The sequence below is a fragment of the Paramisgurnus dabryanus genome, chromosome 2 (assembly GCF_030506205.2).
Source record: "Paramisgurnus dabryanus chromosome 2, PD_genome_1.1, whole genome shotgun sequence".
Taxonomy (NCBI): domain Eukaryota; kingdom Metazoa; phylum Chordata; class Actinopteri; order Cypriniformes; family Cobitidae; genus Paramisgurnus; species Paramisgurnus dabryanus.
Window position 1 is genome coordinate 54,226,791 of NC_133338.1, and position 21,606 is coordinate 54,248,396.

The 21,606-nt window shown below is 36.5% G+C and overlaps 1 protein-coding gene across 10 annotated transcripts in view; it reads right to left on the bottom strand.

The window, feature by feature from the left end:
- The window catches only part of ank2b (ankyrin 2b, neuronal), a 102,543-nt gene extending 89,579 nt beyond the window's left edge, over positions 1-12,964 (bottom strand). For 7 of the 10 annotated variants that reach the window (XM_065261763.2, XM_065261756.2, XM_065261761.2 and 4 more), the window contains exon 1: positions 12,581-12,963. In XM_065261763.2, the coding sequence (XP_065117835.1) occupies positions 12,581-12,709 (129 nt within the window). In that variant the 5' untranslated portion in view covers positions 12,710-12,963. Of the gene's footprint in view, positions 1-12,580 lie in introns of all 10 variants that reach the window. The other 3 variants (XM_065261758.2, XM_065261754.2, XM_065261759.2) reach the window with 2 other exon arrangements.
- Between the last annotated feature and the right edge of the window lie 8,642 nt (positions 12,965-21,606).

Below are 21,606 nucleotides of genomic sequence, written 5' to 3' on the forward strand. Positions count from 1 at the left end.
AAATAACCTTATTTAAACTCTTTCCCCGCCATTTACGAGATATCTCGTCAAGTAAGAGAAAACGCTTCCCCACCTTTGACGAGATTTTCCGTCTTTCCGCAATACCGCTGTTATCCACCAGGTGGCGCCCTTCCGCAACTTTTAAACCCGAAAGTATTGCCCTATGACAAGCGGCTGCATGTCCATGTCTGTTTTAAAGATCGCTCTGAATGGGATCTCTATGAAAAGTCAGTCACAAAAATGGAATTATTTTTGCTTTTTGCTCAAAATGTGGTGTTTTTGCAGAAACCTACCCATATTCAAAAGCTGATTACAAAAGAACCACTGAAGGTAGGATGAAACGGTTTTTTTGTTTGAAAGCAGAGGGTCTGTTCTTTCATTTGCTATATTGTATGTATATATATTTGAAGAAGAACATTTTCTGGAAGATATTAAACTTTGGTGAAAATCATGAAAAACGCTGGCGATGGCTGGCAACTTTTTTTTTTAAAACGCTGGCGGTGAAAGAGTTAAAAAAGAGCCTCAAAAAACCATAAAAGTTTCTTACGATTTAGTCTCGCAGAGCTTCCTACTGAAGGTCTGGGAACCATGGCATGGCCAAGGACTGCCCCCAAGAGGGCATATGACTGACAAGTAAAGCAACCAATCACGTTTTGCTTTGTGCCGCGTCATGTTTACCATGGGTTCACACCAGCTGCGTTTGAGGCGTCAAATTCGCGTCTAGTTTGCCGCTTAAACATTTTAAGTTTACTTATTTCATTTGCGCATGAAAGCCATGTATGAAATTCTAGTCACTAGACATTCACGCAAAAAATTCGCATCATGGGAGGGGCTTCTGTGACTCTGCTCGCTTCCTGTAATAACGTCACTACTAGAGCAAGCTCCTGATTGGTTAACGCAGCGCGTTTTTTCGCCCAAAGTTGAAATTGTTCAACTCTCGCGTTTTCCGCGGCAACGCTCAATTCCCGCCATTCACATGAGGCGGAATCACGTCCACTGCACCGCGCTAAACGCCTCAAACGCACATCAACGCGTCTTCACATTGATTTAACATTGAAATCACTCTCGCTTGACGCCTCGACGCAGCTTGTCTGAAGGCAGCATTAGGGGCTTGGAGATGTCGCCACAATAAGAGGCCAGTGTGCAACCATCATTCACAAACGTCTCAAGTTTATAACAACATAGCAAACACGTTAAAATACCTTGCAAACTTTTAATCAAGTGTTTCCGGAAAAAAAAGTGTTCAACATGCATCAAATGTTCAGCCAACAGTCCGTGGCATCTGAGACTACTAACAATTTGGCTAATACATCTTTTGTTGAATCAGTGCTAAAAAACATCTTGTCTCTCCATATCGAGAAGTAAAAAGGATTCAGCAGAAACTTCTGGGGAGACTTTGAAGGCAGAATACGATCTGAAGCTTCTCTGCAGAAATCTCAATCTCAATAACACAAAGAAATCTCAATAACACAATAAAAGTGAAGTTCAATGTGCTGTTCACAGAAAAATAACACCAGGTTAAGAGATTTAATTCTGCCAATGCACACGCACACCCACGTCTACAAAAGCAGAGCTCCTATCAGAGATTTCAGAAAATACAGTGATAATGTGTGCAGGTTTTGTCCTGGGATCATTTGATTGTGGTTCATTCAGACTGCCAGTGATTTTCTGGAATCTGTGCACTTACACACATCCCGTAAAGACACGTGACATCAGGATGTGACATGTAATGTTATTGTGCAGTTGATTATATTTTAAGCGTCTAAAGCAAAGATACTAAAGAGCTTCCTGATCTCGGCTTCATTTCAGTTTGCAAACATTGAATAATACATCACTGCGATGGCACATGCGTCATCACTGCAACACACTCCTTATGGCATTGTTCCTGCTTTTTGTTGCCTACAATCCGTGTGTTTGTTGTAGTCCAAGAAAATAAATTTACGTTGGAGACGACAAGCCGTGCCAATGTTTACTTTGGGGTTTCTACCTTTTCCATATCGTTAACATGAACTAATACGCACTTACACACCAAAGGAAATGTAAATCATGAATCGGACCATAGGTGCGCTTTAAATAGTTTTTTTACAAAAAAAAAACATAACTGATGTCCATATTGAGACCTTCCTTATGATATTGTGTTGCTTTTGAAAACTGACAGCATAATTGACTTTGTCTAAATATAAAAAATACAAAAAAGGAGACAATGTGTGTTAATTTCTGAAAGACAGCATTTAAAGGGCACCTATTATACAAATTCCACTTTTACAAGGTGTGGACATAAATGTGTGTGAACAAAACCACTTTACAATAAAAAAAAATCTATTCACACATTCTTTTGTAATCCCCATTAAGCCAAAGCAGTTTCATTAAACATGCTGTTTTGATTCTCTTAGCAATGTGATGTCACACTGAAAAAGCCCCGCCCACTGCCGCTGACTGACAGTCTTGTATTTCCATAGTTTCTGCCTGCAGTGAGTTGGACGCTGTCTGCTATTTTTTCTGTGCTTCTTTGCGAAATCAGATCTATTTTAACCAAAGCATTTATTTTGGTAAGGGAGCGAAGAGCAATAGCTATACACACACAAATAGGTGCATTTTGGACATGCTGTAATAAATGATCAGTGGGGTATTTTGAGCTGAGATGTAACAGACACATTTTGGACACACTTGAGACTTATATTATATATTGTAAAAATAGGCATAATATGTGCCCTTTAAAATTGTGTGGGAGCAGATTCTGTGCAGCAGATTAAATCAGCTTTAGTTCATTATTACCTTTCAATCTCTGGCTGTCTTTTTCATTCACTTTCTCTAAATCCCACCATTGTTTCTATTAATACTTTTTAAAGCAGGAAGCAGGTAAAGCACATCTAATCATGATTTTCATCTACTCAAGCTAACTGGCACAGCATGAATGACAGATCCTGTCTCATCTCAACAAGTTAAAGTTGTAAAAAATATCACTTCACAATCCGAGTGTAGGATGCAAATGTGATGATAAATTCACTCGGGCAACCAATAAAAATATATAAATAACAGGCACGCTTATCTTCTTTAACTTGACATCACAACTTTAATCCTCATATTCATATAAAGGTCATACCAGGATTACAGCTGCCATGGAAACAGACTTTTCAAAAAGCTCACAACACTAAGAACACAAATCCGTCAGGTCTATGCCGCACGTCTACTGCAGTTCATAACATTTACTTCATAAATGCACAAACATACATTGAAAGATGAGAAAATTAAATAGGGATGCACTGATAGTTTTTTTTTAAACAGACTGGCCGATACCGATGCCGATACCGATATTAAACACTTGTATACAATCCTATACAGTTGGTCTATTAGCTAGTTTCTTTCTGCATCAAATTATTTTTACTGAACATGGATTTGATCTAATTAACATTCAACTGACCAACATAATAAGAGAGGCACAAATTAAGCTAAAACAAATATAATAAGACAGCATGAAAACTTTCAAAGGTGGTTTTTGCTATTCAGCATTTCTTTTATTAACAACATTAACTCATTTTTTACATATAATCGATTTCTTTATGCAGTTAATTAATAAACAATTGGTATCAGCCTTTCTTGTGCTATTGCCCATGTGCCGATGGTTGCAAATTCATTAAAAATCGGCCGATAAATATCGGTGGCCGATACATCGGTGCATCACTAAAATTAAAGCATTACCTTACAAAACAAAGCAGTAAACGTCAACGCAAGCAAAAACGCAACAAGCCATAGCAAAACAAATGTGATTGAGAAATTATTTAAGTATTTATGGACACCTGAAGTATAGATTCACAGATAGAGGCCATAGAGACTACAGGAGTCGTGCAGGTGTATGAGGGGTCATAAACAACTTAACACATTTATGGTTGGAGTTTAAATGAACATTCTCGTCTCACGGCACTTCGTGACAGTCAAGAAATTTAGATAAATTGATATCGTGTTCATGCACATGAATATCTGATTTATTTCGGCATATTTATGAGCCTCGATAACGCTCATCAGTACTGTTAACTGTTAGATTTCAGACATCATATCCCAAATTCTTACCCTAACATAACAAACGTTTGTGAGGATGGTTTACAAAATAAATAAAACACGAGAAAAAAAACTAATATGAATACAAGTTCCAAATGGCAGAAAGGACATGGTGCGGGTATGAAAGATACTTCAGATATACTGTACATTGGAATGAAAGTCATGCGGTGTGAGACCCCAAAAAAATAATATGTAAAATTTTATGACTATATGAACTATCATAAGATACGGTACAAATGACAAATAAACTGCATAAAAAATGATCAAAACAATCCTGAATTGAATTTTCTAAGATATGAGCAATGTAAAAAATATTATGTTAACATACATTTTTGTTTTACTCCAATTTAAATTAAGCTGAATAAGTTTAAGTTATGCCAACTACATCCTAGTCAAAAACTTAAAACAGTATGTAAAATTGACTTGCATAACCAATTTATTAACACTTGTCTTGCACGCAGCTCGGCAGCATTTTTTTTTACAGTGTAGCTATTGAAAGTATGCGTGTGTTAAAAAATGAACATACACTAATACAGCATAACGTATGACTTTATATAACATAATACATAACCTAATATATAAGTCTAATATAATATCCTGGTCTAGTGTGACTTCTTTCTTACAGCCGAATGAATTAACAGATCTTTAATAACACTACTGCAACATCCAGACATCTGATACGTGAATGAGTGCCAGTGGTAGTAGAGAGAGAGAGAGTATTGCATACTTCACAGATGTTATTAAGGGTATAATATACGAAGACGTCAACACTGGCCTTTAGTCTTATTTACTGTATAAAACCTGAAGTAAATGATTGCAAACACAATTAAAACACAAATCCTAATAGAAATCTATAACAGAATTAACATAAATTGTCACATTCAAATCTAAAAGGACAAATAAGGATGGATTTTATACAGAAGGTTTTAAAGGTGTCCAAATAAAGATGCTATAAGGTGAATTTCTTCATCTAAAACACCAGCATGAATCAACATCCCAGCAAGCAATAACCGTTATTTCATCGCTTATAGGTTAACTAATAGTCCTGCTATGAGTAATCAATTTCTAGTCAAAATAAACTTGAATTTGGTTACATGTGGGGTTTTTTTTGTCAAAATAACTTTGATGTCTGATATTCAATCATGTAAGCGAAGTCAACAGTGATTACAAGGGGTTTAATTTAATTTAATTTATTTATTTTTAGGCTACGGTTAGACGAAAGGCTGTCAAAACTAGGGATGCTTAACAATTAATCGCGATTAATCGTTAGCAGAATAAAAGTTTTTGTTTACATCATATATGTGTGTGTGAACTGTGTATAAAAACTTTGTATAAATAAATGTACACACATGCATTTATATGTTTTAGAAATGTTTACATGTGTATATACATTTGTATATTTATGTATAATTTATATTATATATAAATATAAATACATAATATATATAAAAATTCTTAAAATTATACATGAATGTGTTCATATTTATATATATACATATTTATTATACACAGTTTACACACATATGTGATGTAAACAAAAACTTTTATTCTGCTAACGATTAATCACGATTAATTGTTTAGCATCCCTAGTCAAAACGATTAATTATGATTAATCGCACACAAAATTATTATAGTTTGTGCTTGCGTAATATACGTGTGTACCCTATGTGTAATTATTACGTATATATAAATACACACACATTCATGTATCTATTAAAGAAACATTTACTTGTGTATATTTATATTTTTATATATTTTATATTGTAAAATAATGTGAAATTAAGTATGTAAATTAAAAAACTGATATATAAATAAAAATAGTCTTACATTTATACATGTATATGTGTGTGTGTGTGTGTGTGTGTGTGTGTGTGTGTGTATACACACATAATAATTACATTTCACACACATATTATATATTATGCATACTTTGTATGCGATTAATTGCAATTAATCATTTGACCGAACTAGTTAGACGTCTACTAAATCTTCATCCGACAGCTCAAATTTTGCCTCATTTTAGCCTACAACGTCTGAGCTGTTTCTGTGCGGCTATTAGACATATTTTAAACAAAATTGTTTGCTGGGAAGCTCAGCTTATTGAGTCCAACTATAGCTGTCCTTTCTGAAATAAGATAGTGGGTGCGATGTTGAAATAATCAACAGTATAAACAACAACCGGCATTTCATCAGGGCCCTTTGCTCGTGGGGTGTCCGCGTGTCCAATTTCTACAGTGTTGTTTACCCATAAACAAAATTTACCATCAGGAGACCAGAATAAAAAACATCTATACAGCATAGTAGTAAACAACAACAACAAATACATTCTGAAAGTAATGCACAAAAATTCGTGACATCCAAAGGTGAATTCTGCAACACTTTTGAAGACTCAAACTAACCAACATCTGGCTTACTTGTACAGCAAATCAAAAGCTAAGAAGTTAAAAATGCCCAAATCTAAAACAAATCACTAAAACTGCTGTAACATGCAGACAATAAAGGGGAATATCTTCAGTCTTACCATGCTTTCACATTGGTCTGTAAATGCAGCATCATCTGCAGGATTCTCAGCTTCGTGTGCTTTCAGCATTGCTGCATTACCCATGTTGAATGTGCAAAGTTATGCACCCAAAAATGTCAAAACCGACTATTTCTCCAACACCCCATTCTTGGACCCTAAAGAGAAGCACAGACTACCCAACCGCTCGTTCAAATAGATAACCAGTCCTTTGCTTAGCTCTACTGCTGCTAACCACTTGGTGCTAACACTTTTCATTGCTAATTTGAGCCATGGCTATTTTTACACCCACTATCCCAGCTATGCAAGTCAATGGTGTTGTGTTGGGGACACGTTGAGGGTAGCATGGCCAAAAGTGGGAGGCAAGGTGGGTGTTTACAAGGGCTCGGTACTTCAATGGTTACCAGGGATCATGTTAATAGAAGTGGTTCTGTCCCAAGAGCATTAAAGAAACGTGCCAATATAAGTATTCATGATATGGGGTGTATGTATGTGTACATGTTCGATCGGTGGGTGAGTTCATTCACATTACCTTGTGTCATAACTGTATTGAAGCAGCACTAAATAAACATTAATTATATTTATTATAAAATACCATTATTTGAGTATACTGTATGATGTCAGCTTGAAGCACTTTGTAAACATGCAAACCATTCTCGGTCATTTATTTATATTCTTATGTTTATTCTAGTTGAATCAATCATGTTAACTGGATCACTACTTTTAACAAGAACGCAAACTGTAGACAATTGCATTTTTATTGACTGTATTGATGAATGTATTGATTTAACTATTGATCAACCACACAATTCATTAGTTTGAGTTGTCATTCCTCAAGCTTGTGTATGGATCTGTAATGTGATGCACATGGCCCAGTTGCACTTTTGATCCACCATTCTCATTCTTTACACAAACTGTTTGGCTCAAAATATTTCCAGTTCAATGAAGTATTTCATTACAGGATTAATTCAGAGCCCATCCTCTGCTTAACACAACCCACACAACTCTAGCAATTCAATTCTCAAGCGAGCCAAAATATTATAATAAAAAGACTGAGCTGTATTGGAGTCACAGCCTAAATTTATTCCTCTACTGAGTTTTGTGAGTTAAAGAAATGTTATGTATTAGTGATAATATATTTTAGATAGTTGGCTTTTTTTATATATGTTTTGTAAATATTTTTTAAAGGTGCCAAAGAATGCATTGTAATAATCTGTTAAATGGTTCTCTAATATCTACATAGAAGGTTTGTGGCTTTATTAAGTGCAAAAATTATCCAGAGATGTTTTTACATGTCCATTTACAACTCTATGATTTGCCTTTAGAATGAAATGGTCTATTATTACATTATTTGAAAGGGTCATGAATAATAATGTTGAGCTCTGCTCTGATTGGCTGTTTCTCCTTCAGTAGCTCTGTGTGTGTGTAAACAGATCTTATGTTTGAGTCTGTATCAGATAAAGATACAGATTTTGAGGAATAATCAATTGTTTGGAAATTGTTAATGGTCGTTTTGGAAGGGTATGTTTGTGTTACGTAAGGTAACTTTAACGTCAACAGTAGAACTTTAGCCTTAATGTTAGCATTTAGCATTAACTAGCATATAGCACTAACTTAGCAGTCAAAAGTTTGTTTTTAGCATTATAACATCATTGTACTTAATTTAATGTGTAATTTAATGTTGGGGCGTACATCTCGATTGTAACGTCACAGTCGGTGTTATGTTGAGATTTGTCTATTCCAGCAGTGTTTTGCATGCACAAGGTTTACATAAGAATGAGGAAACCATAGTGTTTGAGGCTCAAAATATCTCATTACCATGTACACAACTCTTATTATTCATCTATTTTTATTTATAAATGTTATGCATAACAATTGTTTTAGTTTCACCAATTTTCTTTCTCTCATTTACTGTAATTACATTTATGTTACATCAGCCTCATATCAGCCACATTGCTTCCTCAAAATTGCTATTGTCTATTAAAAAAAAAAACATATCGGTTGACCACCACTATTATTTATGACAAACTCCTCTCTGCTGAACATCAAGCTTTTTCCCTAAGAGATTTTATTTTCATTTCCCCCTACTGATTTTACAGAAAGATGTAATCTTTAGGGCTTGACAGACAACAAACCTCTAATCTGTAGTAAACCATATGGCGGGTGCATGACCACTTTATAGCTCACGACTGAAACATGAAAGATTTCATTCCATTTACGTTTCGCAAACACAGCTATTTGTACATTTACTGCAGATTACATTCCAGTGTGTATTTTCATGCATTTACGAAGACGTTACTAAGACTAAATGTGTGCGATAGAGAGTCCAACCCTAAAACCTGTATGATTCTCAAACCTCTAAACACAACCCCTTTCCCTCCATCAATGCTAAGTTTAAGGCCCAATCGCTTAAAAATGTATGAATCCTAATTCATAACTCTTTTAGTGCTACAGCCCTACCAAATGCACTTTAACGTTTAATGACATTAAAGTCAGAGATGCCATTAGTCAATATGATTGATAATGAATGCTTTCACAGATATGCTTTTAATAAGTCATTTAGTGAAAATGTCATTACAAGACATAAAATCTAAGTCTTTAACCTTGACTGTGTCGTCTATAAAACATCAAAGACATTTTGTCTATGCTACAAAAGTGCATTGAGGAAAACAAGCGAAAAAAGTGTCTGGTGCCGTTACCATAACAACTCAGACTGATGCAATCACATTGTAAAATACAGACCACTGAATGTCCTTAATGTCTACAACGCTCAAATATTATTATTACTGCTGGACTCCATCTTATGAGAACAATATGTACTCAAATATTATTATATGCAATGTGGACCTCTTCACTGGGGAAGAGTAAACGGAGCTTGGGAAAAGCTGAAAAACATATCTTGATGTCAAACAAAATTCTCTCCAGATTTCTCGTATATGTTTTTCTTAATCTTTACTGGGGGTTTGTGACTTTAACCTGAACGCCTGAGAGTTAAAATTATTATTAAGTGCTTTCTGTTCAGAGGAGTCAATGCAATGATAAATACAAATAAAAATCACATCAGCATTATTTGTTGGCATGCAAGTTAAACAGTTTCAGGAGCTGCATTTCCATTAAATATTTGCACAACACTTTAGCGTTATTTTCTAAATGTCGATTTCCCTTAACTGACTTTATGCAACTAAAACATGATTTTGTTGCCTGGTGATAAATCTTTACAAAACCTTGATGACCGGTGTGTTCGACTTCATTTGCTGCGCAGATCGACATGCAGATGAAATCAAAATATCACTAGATTAAATTAACCCAGAAAATGTTTATTTATGAACAAACAATGAGTTCAAAACAACCCAGCATTGGATCGAAAAGGGACAAACTCATAAATCGGGTTGAATTAACCCAGAAAATGTTTATGTATGACCCAAAAATGAGTTCAAAACAACCCAGCATTGGATCGAAAAGGGACAAACTCATAAATCGGGTTGAATTAACCCAGAAAATTTTTATGTATGACCCAAAAATGAGTTCAAAACAACCCAGCATTGGATCGAAAAGGGACAAACTCATAAATTGGGTTAAATTAACCCAGAAAATTTTTATGTATGACCCAACAATGAGTTCAAAACAACCCAGCATTGGATCGAAAAGGGACAAACTCATAAATTGGGTTGAATTAACCCAGAAAATTTTTATGTATGACCCAACAATGAGTTCAAAACAACCCAGCAATGGATCGAAAAGGGACAAACTCATAAATTGGGTTGAATTAACCCAGAAAATGTTTATTTATGACCCAACAATGAGTTCAAAACAACCCAGCATTGGATCGAAAAGGGACAAACTCATGAATCGGGTTGAATTAACCCAGAAAATTTTTATGTATGACCCAACAATGAGTTCAAAACAACCCAGCATTGGATCGAAAAGGGACAAACTCATAAATCGGGTTGAATTAACCCAGAAAATTTTTATGTATGACCCAACAATGAGTTCAAAACAACCCAGCATTGGATCGAAAAGGGACAAACTCATAAATCGGGTTGAATTAACCCAGAAAATTTTTATGTATGACCCAACAATGAGTTCAAAACAACCCAGCATTGGATCGAAAAGGGACAAACTCATGAATCGGGTTGAATTAACCCAGAAAATGTTTATTTATGACCCAACAATGAGTTCAAAACAACCCAGCATTGGATCGAAAAGGGACAAACTCATAAATCGGGTTGAATTAACCCAGAAAATTTTTATGTATGACCCAACAATGAGTTCAAAACAACCCAGCATTGGATCGAAAAGGGACAAACTCATAAATCGGGTTGAATTAACCCAGAAAATTTTTATGTATGACCCAACAATGAGTTCAAAACAACCCAGCATTGGATCGAAAAGGGACAAACTCATAAATCGGGTTGAATTAACCCAGAAAATTTTTATGTATGACCCAACAATGAGTTCAAAACAACCCAGCATTGGATCGAAAAGGGACAAACTCATAAATCGGGTTGAATTAACCCAGAAAATTTTTATGTATGACCCAACAATGAGTTCAAAACAACCCAGCATTGGATCGAAAAGGGACAAACTCATAAATTGGGTTAAATTAACCCAGAAAATGTCACTAGAGTGACTCGAAAGCATACAGAGCAGTCGACTCCCGAATCACTGTCGTGGCATTTTGATGTCATGCGGTTGTCGGTTCTTGTGATGCTACATGAACGTAAAAGCTTTTTTGCGATATATGCAAGTGTATGTGTCCACTGGGTGCATTTTCAATTCACTATTTCAATTTGCGCAAGGTGAAGGGTAATGAAAATGCAGCTAGTGCCTCTGTGTTTGGAAGTCATTCAAACTTCCCCAATAAATCTTCTTTATGACTTTGCCTTTATGAAACGTTTAAGCCGTTTGTTTACAGACCAAATTACGAGTGCCATGAGCATTTCAATAAGACTGATGACCCGTAAAATCCAATGACAGCGAAATGTTACTGACTCCAAACACATCGGAGACTATTTACTGTACAACTGGTCCTAACACAACAAAGCTGAGATTTATCTGCACCTAAAAATGTTTTATTGTTAAAAATGAGCATGTCATTATGTAAAGAAGTAATTATGAATACAGACAAACACTCAGACGTCAAGAGACAAACACACACACACACATCAATGACTTTAAACAGATCTCTGCCTCGCATCTAAAAGCCAAATAAAAGACTGCAACTCCGATAATGCGGATTAGAAATGTCTCTGTTACACAGATCCAAACAGATTCCCTTAAACAACAACATAGGCTGCTCTGGTCAAACGCCAGGACAGGCGTATCCAGACACGGATGACTGAAAATTCATAGACATGTGCCGCATCAATACGTGGGGAAGGATCATTACCGGCTGCAGTGAGAATGATGACAAAACAAAATACATGTGCAGACTCAAAAATAAACAAAAAGACAGACTAGACCTCATGAAGTATTATGTCTTAAAAATGATGCATATAAAGAAGAATATAACCATCAACGTAATCCCAATGTTTTCATGTTTTGAATCTGTCCACGGCAATAAAAGATGCTAGAAAATATTCTTCACCAACCGTGTTTTATGCTGCCATACATAAAAAACACAGTGGCATATAAAGACGAGGATTAGATGTAATTATGGGTGAAGTTGAAGTGAAATCACCCGTGATGATTTAGATGTGAAAATGGTTTTTAAAGATCTGTCTGCTGAAGTGGACACAAGCACCAGAGAGTTCAACTAAAAATGAAGGATTTACCAAATACAAGTGAAAAACAAGCAGGTGTGTTTATTAGAAGAGATACACAAAACATAACAATAAAAAACAAGAAATATAAAATGATGAAGATAAGTGATAATGAATCCTTCTTGCACATGCAGGAGTATCCTGAGGCAGACACGAATATTGATGTGAGGATGATACTAGATGCTAGAGGATGGAGGAGGTGTTTGGGGACCGGCGTCCCTGCGGTTCCAGCCGTCTGTATTACCTTACGCCTCCGCTCGGCTCTCTCCCGCGAGCGCCTCCTTTTCTCGCGGGCTTTCTCCAGGGCCTTCAAGTCGGGAGCTTGCTCCATCTCGACACGGGCTTTTTTGATGCTGGCTGCGGCGTGCGCCATAGCGACGGTCCCTCGGTGGTAAGATACGAGAGAGAACGATGGTGGCAAAGAGGGAGAGGCTGATAGGTGACTTTGAAGACCAAGGGCGGATGAGAAACACTCGCTGTCACAGCTCAGCACAAGCGCAGGGAGGCAAAGGAGAAAAAACAGAAGAGAGAAGCAACAGCGATGCTCAACTCCTCCCACGGCAGGTCTAAATAGACCAGAGCTACCCGAGCAGCGCTTTCCTCCGTTCCATTAAAGGTGTGAGCGAGAGAGAGAGAGAGAGAGAGACGGAGACAGAAAAGGGGTGAGGGGTTTTAACATAAGCTTAGATAAAATAACCAGAGGTAAACAGGAAGAGGCAAATGGGCCAAACCATCCCTCCTCCCAAATGTGTCCTCTGTTAGCCGCTTAGCATTAGATTGTGTCACAATCAGGCATTGGATTTCACGACTTACTAACCAATCGCGTTTTGTCTGGGGTCTCCGGGCATGACGGAGGGGTCTGAAGGGTGTGGCTTACATACTGTACCGCTCACTGTTGCTGAAGAGGAGAAAATGGGTGCAGCCATGCGAGAAAAACGGAAAGGGGGAGATAAAAGATTAAAGACACCTCTCATCCACCCCTCGGCATTCCCACGTCTCCCTCCCTCCAACCCGGCAGAGCAGTGATTGGTGCAGTCTGTTATAACAAAAGCTGATCCTGACTGCACAGCACATGCTCAATGCTACTCGATGGTATTTTGACAGTGGCTCTTTTTAAAATCCCTAGATGGTTATACAAGAATGCACAAACCTGCATGGTTAGATATGGTTAGAATGTATGTAGCTTGTTTAAAACATCTTAAGCTTCTTTAATTTCCTTTTTTATGAGATTTGTGGAAGGGAAAGATTTAAAACAAAAATAGGGCAAACCCAGCCGTTGGGTTAAATTAACCCATAAAATGTTTATGTATGACCCAACGATTGGTTAAAACAACCCAGCATTGGATCAAAAAGGGACAAACTCATAAATTGGGTTAAATTAACCCAGAAAATGTTTATGTAAGACCCAACAATGGGTTAAAACAACCCAGCACTGGATCGAAAAGGGAAAAACTCAGCTGTTGGGTTACATTTACCAAGAAAATTTTTGTGTATGACCCAACAATGGGTTAAAACAACCCAGCATTGGATCGAAAAGAGTCAAACCCAGACATTGGGTTAAATTAACCCAGATAATGTTTGTGTATTACCCAACCATGGGTAAAACAACCAAGCATTGGGTCGAAAAGGGACAAACCCAGCTGTTGGGTTAAATTAACCCAGAAAATGTTAGTGTATTACCCAACGATGGGTTAAAACAACCCAGCATTGGATCAAAAAGGGACAAACTCATAAATTGGGTTAAATTAAAACAGAAAATGTTAATGTAAGACCCAACAATGGGTTAAAACAACTCAGCATTGGGTTGAAAAGGGACAAACCCAGCCGATGGGTTAAATTAACCCAGCATTGGATCGAAAAGAGACAAACCCAGACATTGAGTTAAATTAACGCAGAAAATGTTTATGTATTACCCAACGATGGGTAAAACAACCAAGCATTGGGTCGAAAAGAGACAAACCCAGCTGTTGGGTTAAATTAACCCAGAAAATGTTAGTGTATTACCCAACGATGGGTTAAAACAACCCAGCATTGGATCAAAAAGGGACAAACTCATAAATTGGGTTAAATTAACCCAGAAAATGTTAATGTAAGACCCAACAATGGGTTAAAACAACCCAGCATTGGATGAAAGGGGACAAACCCAGCCGTTGGGTTAAATTAACCCAGAAAATGTTTTTGTATTACCAAACGATGGGTTAAAAAAACAGCATTGAATCGAAAAGAGACAAACCCAGCAGTTGGGTTAAATTAACCTGGAAAATGTTTGTGTATGACCCAACGATGGGTTAAAACAACCCAGCATTGGATGAAAAAGGGACAAACGCAGCCGTTGGGTTAAATTAACCTGGAAAATGTTTATGTAAGACCTAACAATGGGTTAAAATAACCCAGCATTGGATAAAAGGGACAAACCAATCTGTTGGGTTAAATTAACCTGGAAAATGTTTGTGTATGACCCATCAATGGGTTAAAACAACCCAGCATTGGATCGAAAAGGAAAAAACTAAGCTGTTGGGTTACATTTACCAAGAAAATATTTGTGTATTACCCAACGATGGGTTAAAACAACCCAGCATTGGGTCGAAAAGGGACAAACCCAGCCGATGGGTTAAATGAACCCAGAAAATGTTTATGTATAACCCAACAATGGGTTAAAACAACCCAGCATTGGATCGAAAAGAGACAAACCCAGACATTGATTAAATTAACCTAGAAAATGTTTGTGTATTACCCAACGATGGGTTAAAACAACCCAGCATTGGATCAAAAAGGGACAAACTCATAAATTGGTCTAAATTAACCCAGAAAATGTTAATGTAGGACCCAACAATGGGTTAAAACAACCCAGCATTGGATGAAACGGGACAAACCCAGCCGTTGGGTTAAATTAACCTGGAAAATTTTTGTGTATGACCCAAAGATGGGTTAAAACAACCCAGCAATGTATGGAAAAGGGACAAGCCCAGCCGTTGGGTTAAATTAAACTGGAAAAATTTTGTGTATGACCCAACAATGGGTTAAAACAACCCAGCATTGGATCGAAAAGGGGCAAACCCAGCAGTTGGGTTAAATTAACCCAGAAATTTTTATGTATGACCCAACGATGGGTTAAAACAACCCTGCATTGAATGGAAAAGGACCCAGCATTTGATGGAAAATGGGCAAACCCAGCATTTGGGATAAATTAACCTGGAAAATGTTTGTTTATGACCCAACGATGGGTTAAAACAATCCAGCATTGGATGGAAAAGGGAAAAACCCAGCCGTTGGGTTAAATGAACCCAGCAAATGTTTGTGTGTGACCCAACGATGAATTAAAACAACCCAGCATTCGGAATGAAACAACACAGCATATGTTTATTTATAACCCAACAGTTGGTTCTGTCCAATATTTACTCAACCATGGGTTGAACCAACTCAAACATATTAAAGTGTACAGTTACAGCATCCACACTGTGATTGAGTTTGTTATCTGAAGTGGACTGAGGCTTTCACAGGAGACACATTAATGCATTTTGTTGGTGAAGGCTGTAACTGTGGATCATCTGCCTGTCAGCAAACCCCAAAAACCCTTCAGAGATCAGAATATATATCTGCGTTTCCATTAAAGATTTGCTTTAGCATTACTTTCTAAATGTTGACAAAAAATATTGTTAAAATGACGCGTTTCCATTAACCATGCTACTAATGTTTCCAAAAACCCTCCCGACGAGTGAGTTCAAATTCATGTGGCGTCACAAGAACCGTCAAGCAAATGACATCAAAAATACTGCGAGAATGACTTGAAATCATACAGAGCAGTCAACTCCCAAATCGTTCTCACCGTGCTTGACGGTTTGTGTGATGCCAAATGAAGTCGAACACACCTCTTTTGTCTTGTCCGGCATAGTTAAAGTCGCCATAAAACTGAAGAACTGATTGTCTTATTTTCCTTGTGGTGACGTATATACGAGTGAAACGACTTCTGAAATGAAAAAAGGTAGGGCTGGAATTCGTCCATTGAGAACTGATTGTATCATTTGAAGTTGGGTCATGTTATTATTTGCTAATCGCTGCAATCTTTTTTTTCGGGCCCCGCCCACCTGACACCATATCGTAAGTTATCGGAAAGAATCAGTAAAGCTAATCTTTCTTTTATAAATCTGATTAAACTAAAGACTCTTCAGAGATATAAAGGATGTCATACTACTCTATAGGTACTCCAGATTAACTTCACAAATGCAGAAAGAGCGTGTGTTATGTGAGCTTTAAAGAATGATCATGTGACTTTTACGTATGTCAGGTGACTTGTAAATGCGAAAAAAATTACTTCCATTACAGTTTTGCAATATATTACTAAAACCACATTACCCAAGCATAAAAACGTTTTTGCAATATACAGGAATATATGCAAAATTGCAGTGTTTCCAGTGGGTGCTTTTTCAATTCGCTATTTAAATTTAAATGCATTTTGAAGGGTTATTACCACAGCTTATTTCAAACAAAACTGTATGTATATCTCACACAGACAATGTTTGTACACTCACATCATGCTCCTATAATCCCCAGAAGATAAAGACGCTACATTAAATCCAGCCCATCTGTAAAGTTTCCTTTCATTTAAAAAAATATGAACATCCACAACATAACAGGATTCACCAAATATTGGTAAACAAATAATCCATAAGACAAATCATTGAGATCTCTTTACAATCTCAATGTTTGTCCTAGAGTGCAATAAGAAAAGGACATTTATAACAACATACTCAATTTATGTTAACAATTGTCTTATTTCTATTTGTCATAGATCAGAAACAATCAACGATAATGTTGACATTTAAATGAAACATAACTCCAAATCTCCAAAACAATTAAAGAGCCATCAGATTAACACACACCGGTTCACTTACAACAAATAAGAGCAAAAACGGCAACAAATATCTTTGCTAACATGAAACCAAGTAAAGATCACAGTGTTTCATCTGTCTCTCAGAGCAGTGAAACAGACGACATAATATACACACAAACCTCTTTCACCATAAATGCTTCATGATGGCGCCATCTGCTGGATCATTGCTGCTGTCTGTTTATGCCTTACATAAATACATGAACGTGTTGTTTGTTATTAACACATTAAATATATCTTTATAAGAAATCCTTTATGGTGACTTCATCTGCGGATTGTGGGGCAGTCTTGGCCTAGTGGTTAGAGCAGATGTGCCCAAACTAGTTAGCCTGCAATGACCTTTAATAAAAAAATGTGTTTTATTTGTACATTACAAAAATGTAAATTGAAATGAAATGCAAGAATATTTTTTAACGTACATGCATACTTGAAGGTGTATAGCATGCATCACAAAACTCAAGGAATTTGGGTACTATAGGACTAATAATGGAGAGGTGGAGGCAGTGGCACACAGATGAAAGGAAATTTAAAAATGATTGGCAAAATGATTACTTTGTAGTTTTACAACATTTACCTTTGAAAATAAAACTGCATTTGTTATGCATGAACAGAGTAATGTTTGCTTTATTTATTTTTTAACTATTACAAAATTATAAATTAGGAAAATCAGGGTAACTTTAATTTTAATATAGCACAGCAACATTTACTTTCGGCCCACAGCCGTCAGTCAGGTTTGATTTTTGGCCCTTGGTAGGAAAAATGTTGGGCATCCCTGCACTGTAAAAAATAAAGGTGCAAAGCTGTCACTGGCGGTACCATTTAAAAAAGGTCCTAATATGTACCATTTATGTAGAAATATGTATCTTTGAACTGCCAATATGTACCTTTCAAGTACTAATATGCACTCTTTGGGTACAAAGGGGTACTTTGAAAGGGTACTGTCCCAGTGACAACTTTTGTACCTTTATTTCTGAGAGTGTGGGTTAGAGAGTACGGTTTGTGACCCGAATGTTCGATACTGTGATCAGTAACTTTTGCTGTCATTGGTCTTTACGGGTCATCATATTGAAATGCTAATTGGTCTGTAAACAAACATAGATGTTTCATAAAGGCAAAGTCATAAAAAAGATTTATTGAAAAAGTTTAAATTACTTTCAAACACAGAGGCACTATAGCTGCGTTTCAAATTGAGCAAAAATAGCGAATTGAAAATGCACCCAATCCGTATGGATCACCATACATTGGCCTTTATGTCACTTTCACTTAAAAATAATTGAATAGTGAAAATGTAATTGTACACCATTGATATTTCTACAATTGTGACATTTCTTAAGGGCATGCAGCCCATTAAAATTCCCATTAACTATTTTTATTTTTATAGAAATGATATACACTGTAAAAAAATAGAAATTGTAGAAATTACAATGTTATTGCAGCTGGGTTGCCGGTAATTTACTGTAGATTTAAATTTATGTTATATACTGGCAAGAGTTTGTTCAAATTTAAATATATTTTAAATATTAACAAGTCTTTATCTTTACAGAATAAAACTATACAATAACAGCCTCATGCAAAGCATTCTGGGAACCAGAAATCAACATCAACCTTTTTCTGTTTTTTGCTTCAGATTTTGTTTCCCAGAATGTTTAGCTTGATGCTGTGTTTTTAGTTTTACTCTGTAAAGACAAAGACTTGTAAATGTTTAATGTTCATTTAACTTTGAACAAAATGTTGCCAGTAAAAAACATAAATTTAAATCTACGGTAAGTTACCGGCAACCCAGCTGCAATTTCTACGGAATTTTTTTTACAGTGTATGGTGAGGAAAGTGCTGTACATTAATATCACAATAGATCAGACAAACTCTGACATGCTTTGAAACACACAGCACATGATGGACAGTTTTGTATGCCAAAAAAAACATAGATATTTATATTTTACAGGATTAATGTATATTAATGATATAATAAAATGACATGCCTTTTTAAGCTAAAACATAGAAGAGGAGATTCCCACAACGATGAGAGAGAGGTTTGTGTGGATTTGTGTGTTTTCGAGTGAGTCAGTAGGGTGACGGGGTGACTTGCAGATTACACAGACGGAGCCATCTGTTGGTTTCTAACACGCATGAGGAAATCCTACACGCAGAGCTAACTGCAATCTCACATAAATCTGAATCAAATAATGATCCTTACCTAATGATATTAATGCACAAACATTATTATAGCGTATATAATCTTACTACTGTATAAAAAAAAATTACATTTTTTAATGTAAAAAGACATTACAAAAATGATGAACAAGTATACAAGTGTATCGAGTATAACACAGCTTTCTGAAGTCACAACATATGATGCAATGCAATGCAATGCCATGTCTTACCATGAGACCATGCACATGCATGCATTATGAACAAAAACTTTGACAGAATCTAGAAACATATGCTTTTATCAGTCAAATGCACCTGATCTCAATCATCTCTGCCTGTTGTGTCGCACTGAGATTTATAACAAAGCATGGGCCTCAACAGATGATAACCAGAGCCTAGTGCATTTCATTCAAGCTGTGAGTGCCAAGAGTGACACATACGCACGCGCACACATGCACACGCACAACCCAACCCTGCTCTGGGGACCAATTATTCGGAGATCAATAAAAATCAGAGATGAGCTGCTTGTCAATAAAATACAATGTGTGCATGTAACTGTGAAAGGCTGTCGAGCAACACTAAAAACATTGAAAGTGCAGTCTGTGTAAGTGGCCTCTGTCATTTACTTTGATGCATTTGGCACATACTTATCCTAAAAGCCACTTATAGTGCATTCAAACAAGCTATACATTTGATCAGTATGTAGGAACTATATTAAGCTACAGGAACGAGTCTTGCATAACACTGGCTCAAACAATGGCACAAGTCCAGGGTAAGGACTCTGTTCATCTGAGCAATAACTGATGGAGGGAGTGTTTAAAAATTAAATGTCAGCAATTGTTTTTAGTGCCACTATTAAATTCAATTACACTTCAAGCTTTAACAAAAAAAATCATTCAAAAGACGAAGTAGTTACAGCCAAGACTTTATAATATCAAAAACATGGAAATGAGTGTAAAAAAAGGAAACCGAGTCTTTCCACTTCATGCAACACCTCATGCAAATATGTTATTATGTCACTAGAGGGTGAGCTATTTTCAAGACAAAACTCTTTATTTTTTCCTTGTTTACGAGTTCACTTACAAATTAATCGGATAGATTAAACTGTAAACGTATTTGGCGTGCTGTCCAGGGGGAGGGCTCTGAGCTCGGAAATGGCCCAAACGCAGAGTATCCCCACATAGGTTAGGAAATAACCTGGTGAGTGAGAGGAGACAGGGTGGTGGAGGGATTCTGAAGACTGCAGAGGATCTTCGGTGAGTTCGATTGTGATTTATAAATGGCTTGCCTTCGTGCTGATTGGGTAGATATGTTGAAAATATGTAAAACATAATTTCAAGAAAAAAACTCTCATTTCAAAAAATATCTACGTAACACGAAACCACGGAGACTTAAATCGATGTTTTATATATGCCAGACCAGTATGTGACGCTGTAATTCACAGAGATACACTTAAAACGGATAAAATTACTTTGAGAATGTGCATAAACTTTGTTGTTGTCCATAATCATTTGTTGCTCACAATAGCAGCGAAGTAGCAGAAGATTTTGCTTTAGTAATAAAGCTCATAGGCTCACTACCTTTTGCAGCACGATCACAAGCATGTAGTCCACCATTGTTGTTGCTGTTATATGACATACAGTACTAGTAGGAGTGTCTGACTAGGGTCGAGATGTGATGACATCATCGCATCACAAAATATACGGATTGGCTGTGCACATGAAACCGCAAGGGTGTCATGTTCAGAGTTTCTGTTTAATATATAAATAAAGTAAAATAAAGTAAAATCTGTGTTGAACTCACAAATCCCGATTATCCCTAATGAATTGAAATACTGAGCTTGTATGATGAAATGCAGAAAGAAAGTGTAACAGAAATGACATTAATCAGATCACAGACTTTAAAGACCATCTGCATTATTGACAATGTTACGTTTAACCAGATTATGGTCATGTTTGCCTACACAAACTCTCTTGAGGGATAGTGGTCTAAACTAAATGGCCTGAAAGCTAATAAACATAAACTGAAAGGACATCACAGCACCATTAATTCATGATTTTTCTACAGAGTGAAGTAAAGCAGTTTTACAGCATTCATGTTTACTTTCTAGGGATGCACCGATAAATCATCCGATGATGCTTCTCAATGAATTACGGTGAAATGCCGATACATCCAAAGCCAGAGGGCGCTCTTGTACAGAAACACATGCAGCTACTTCCGATCGATAAGGACTT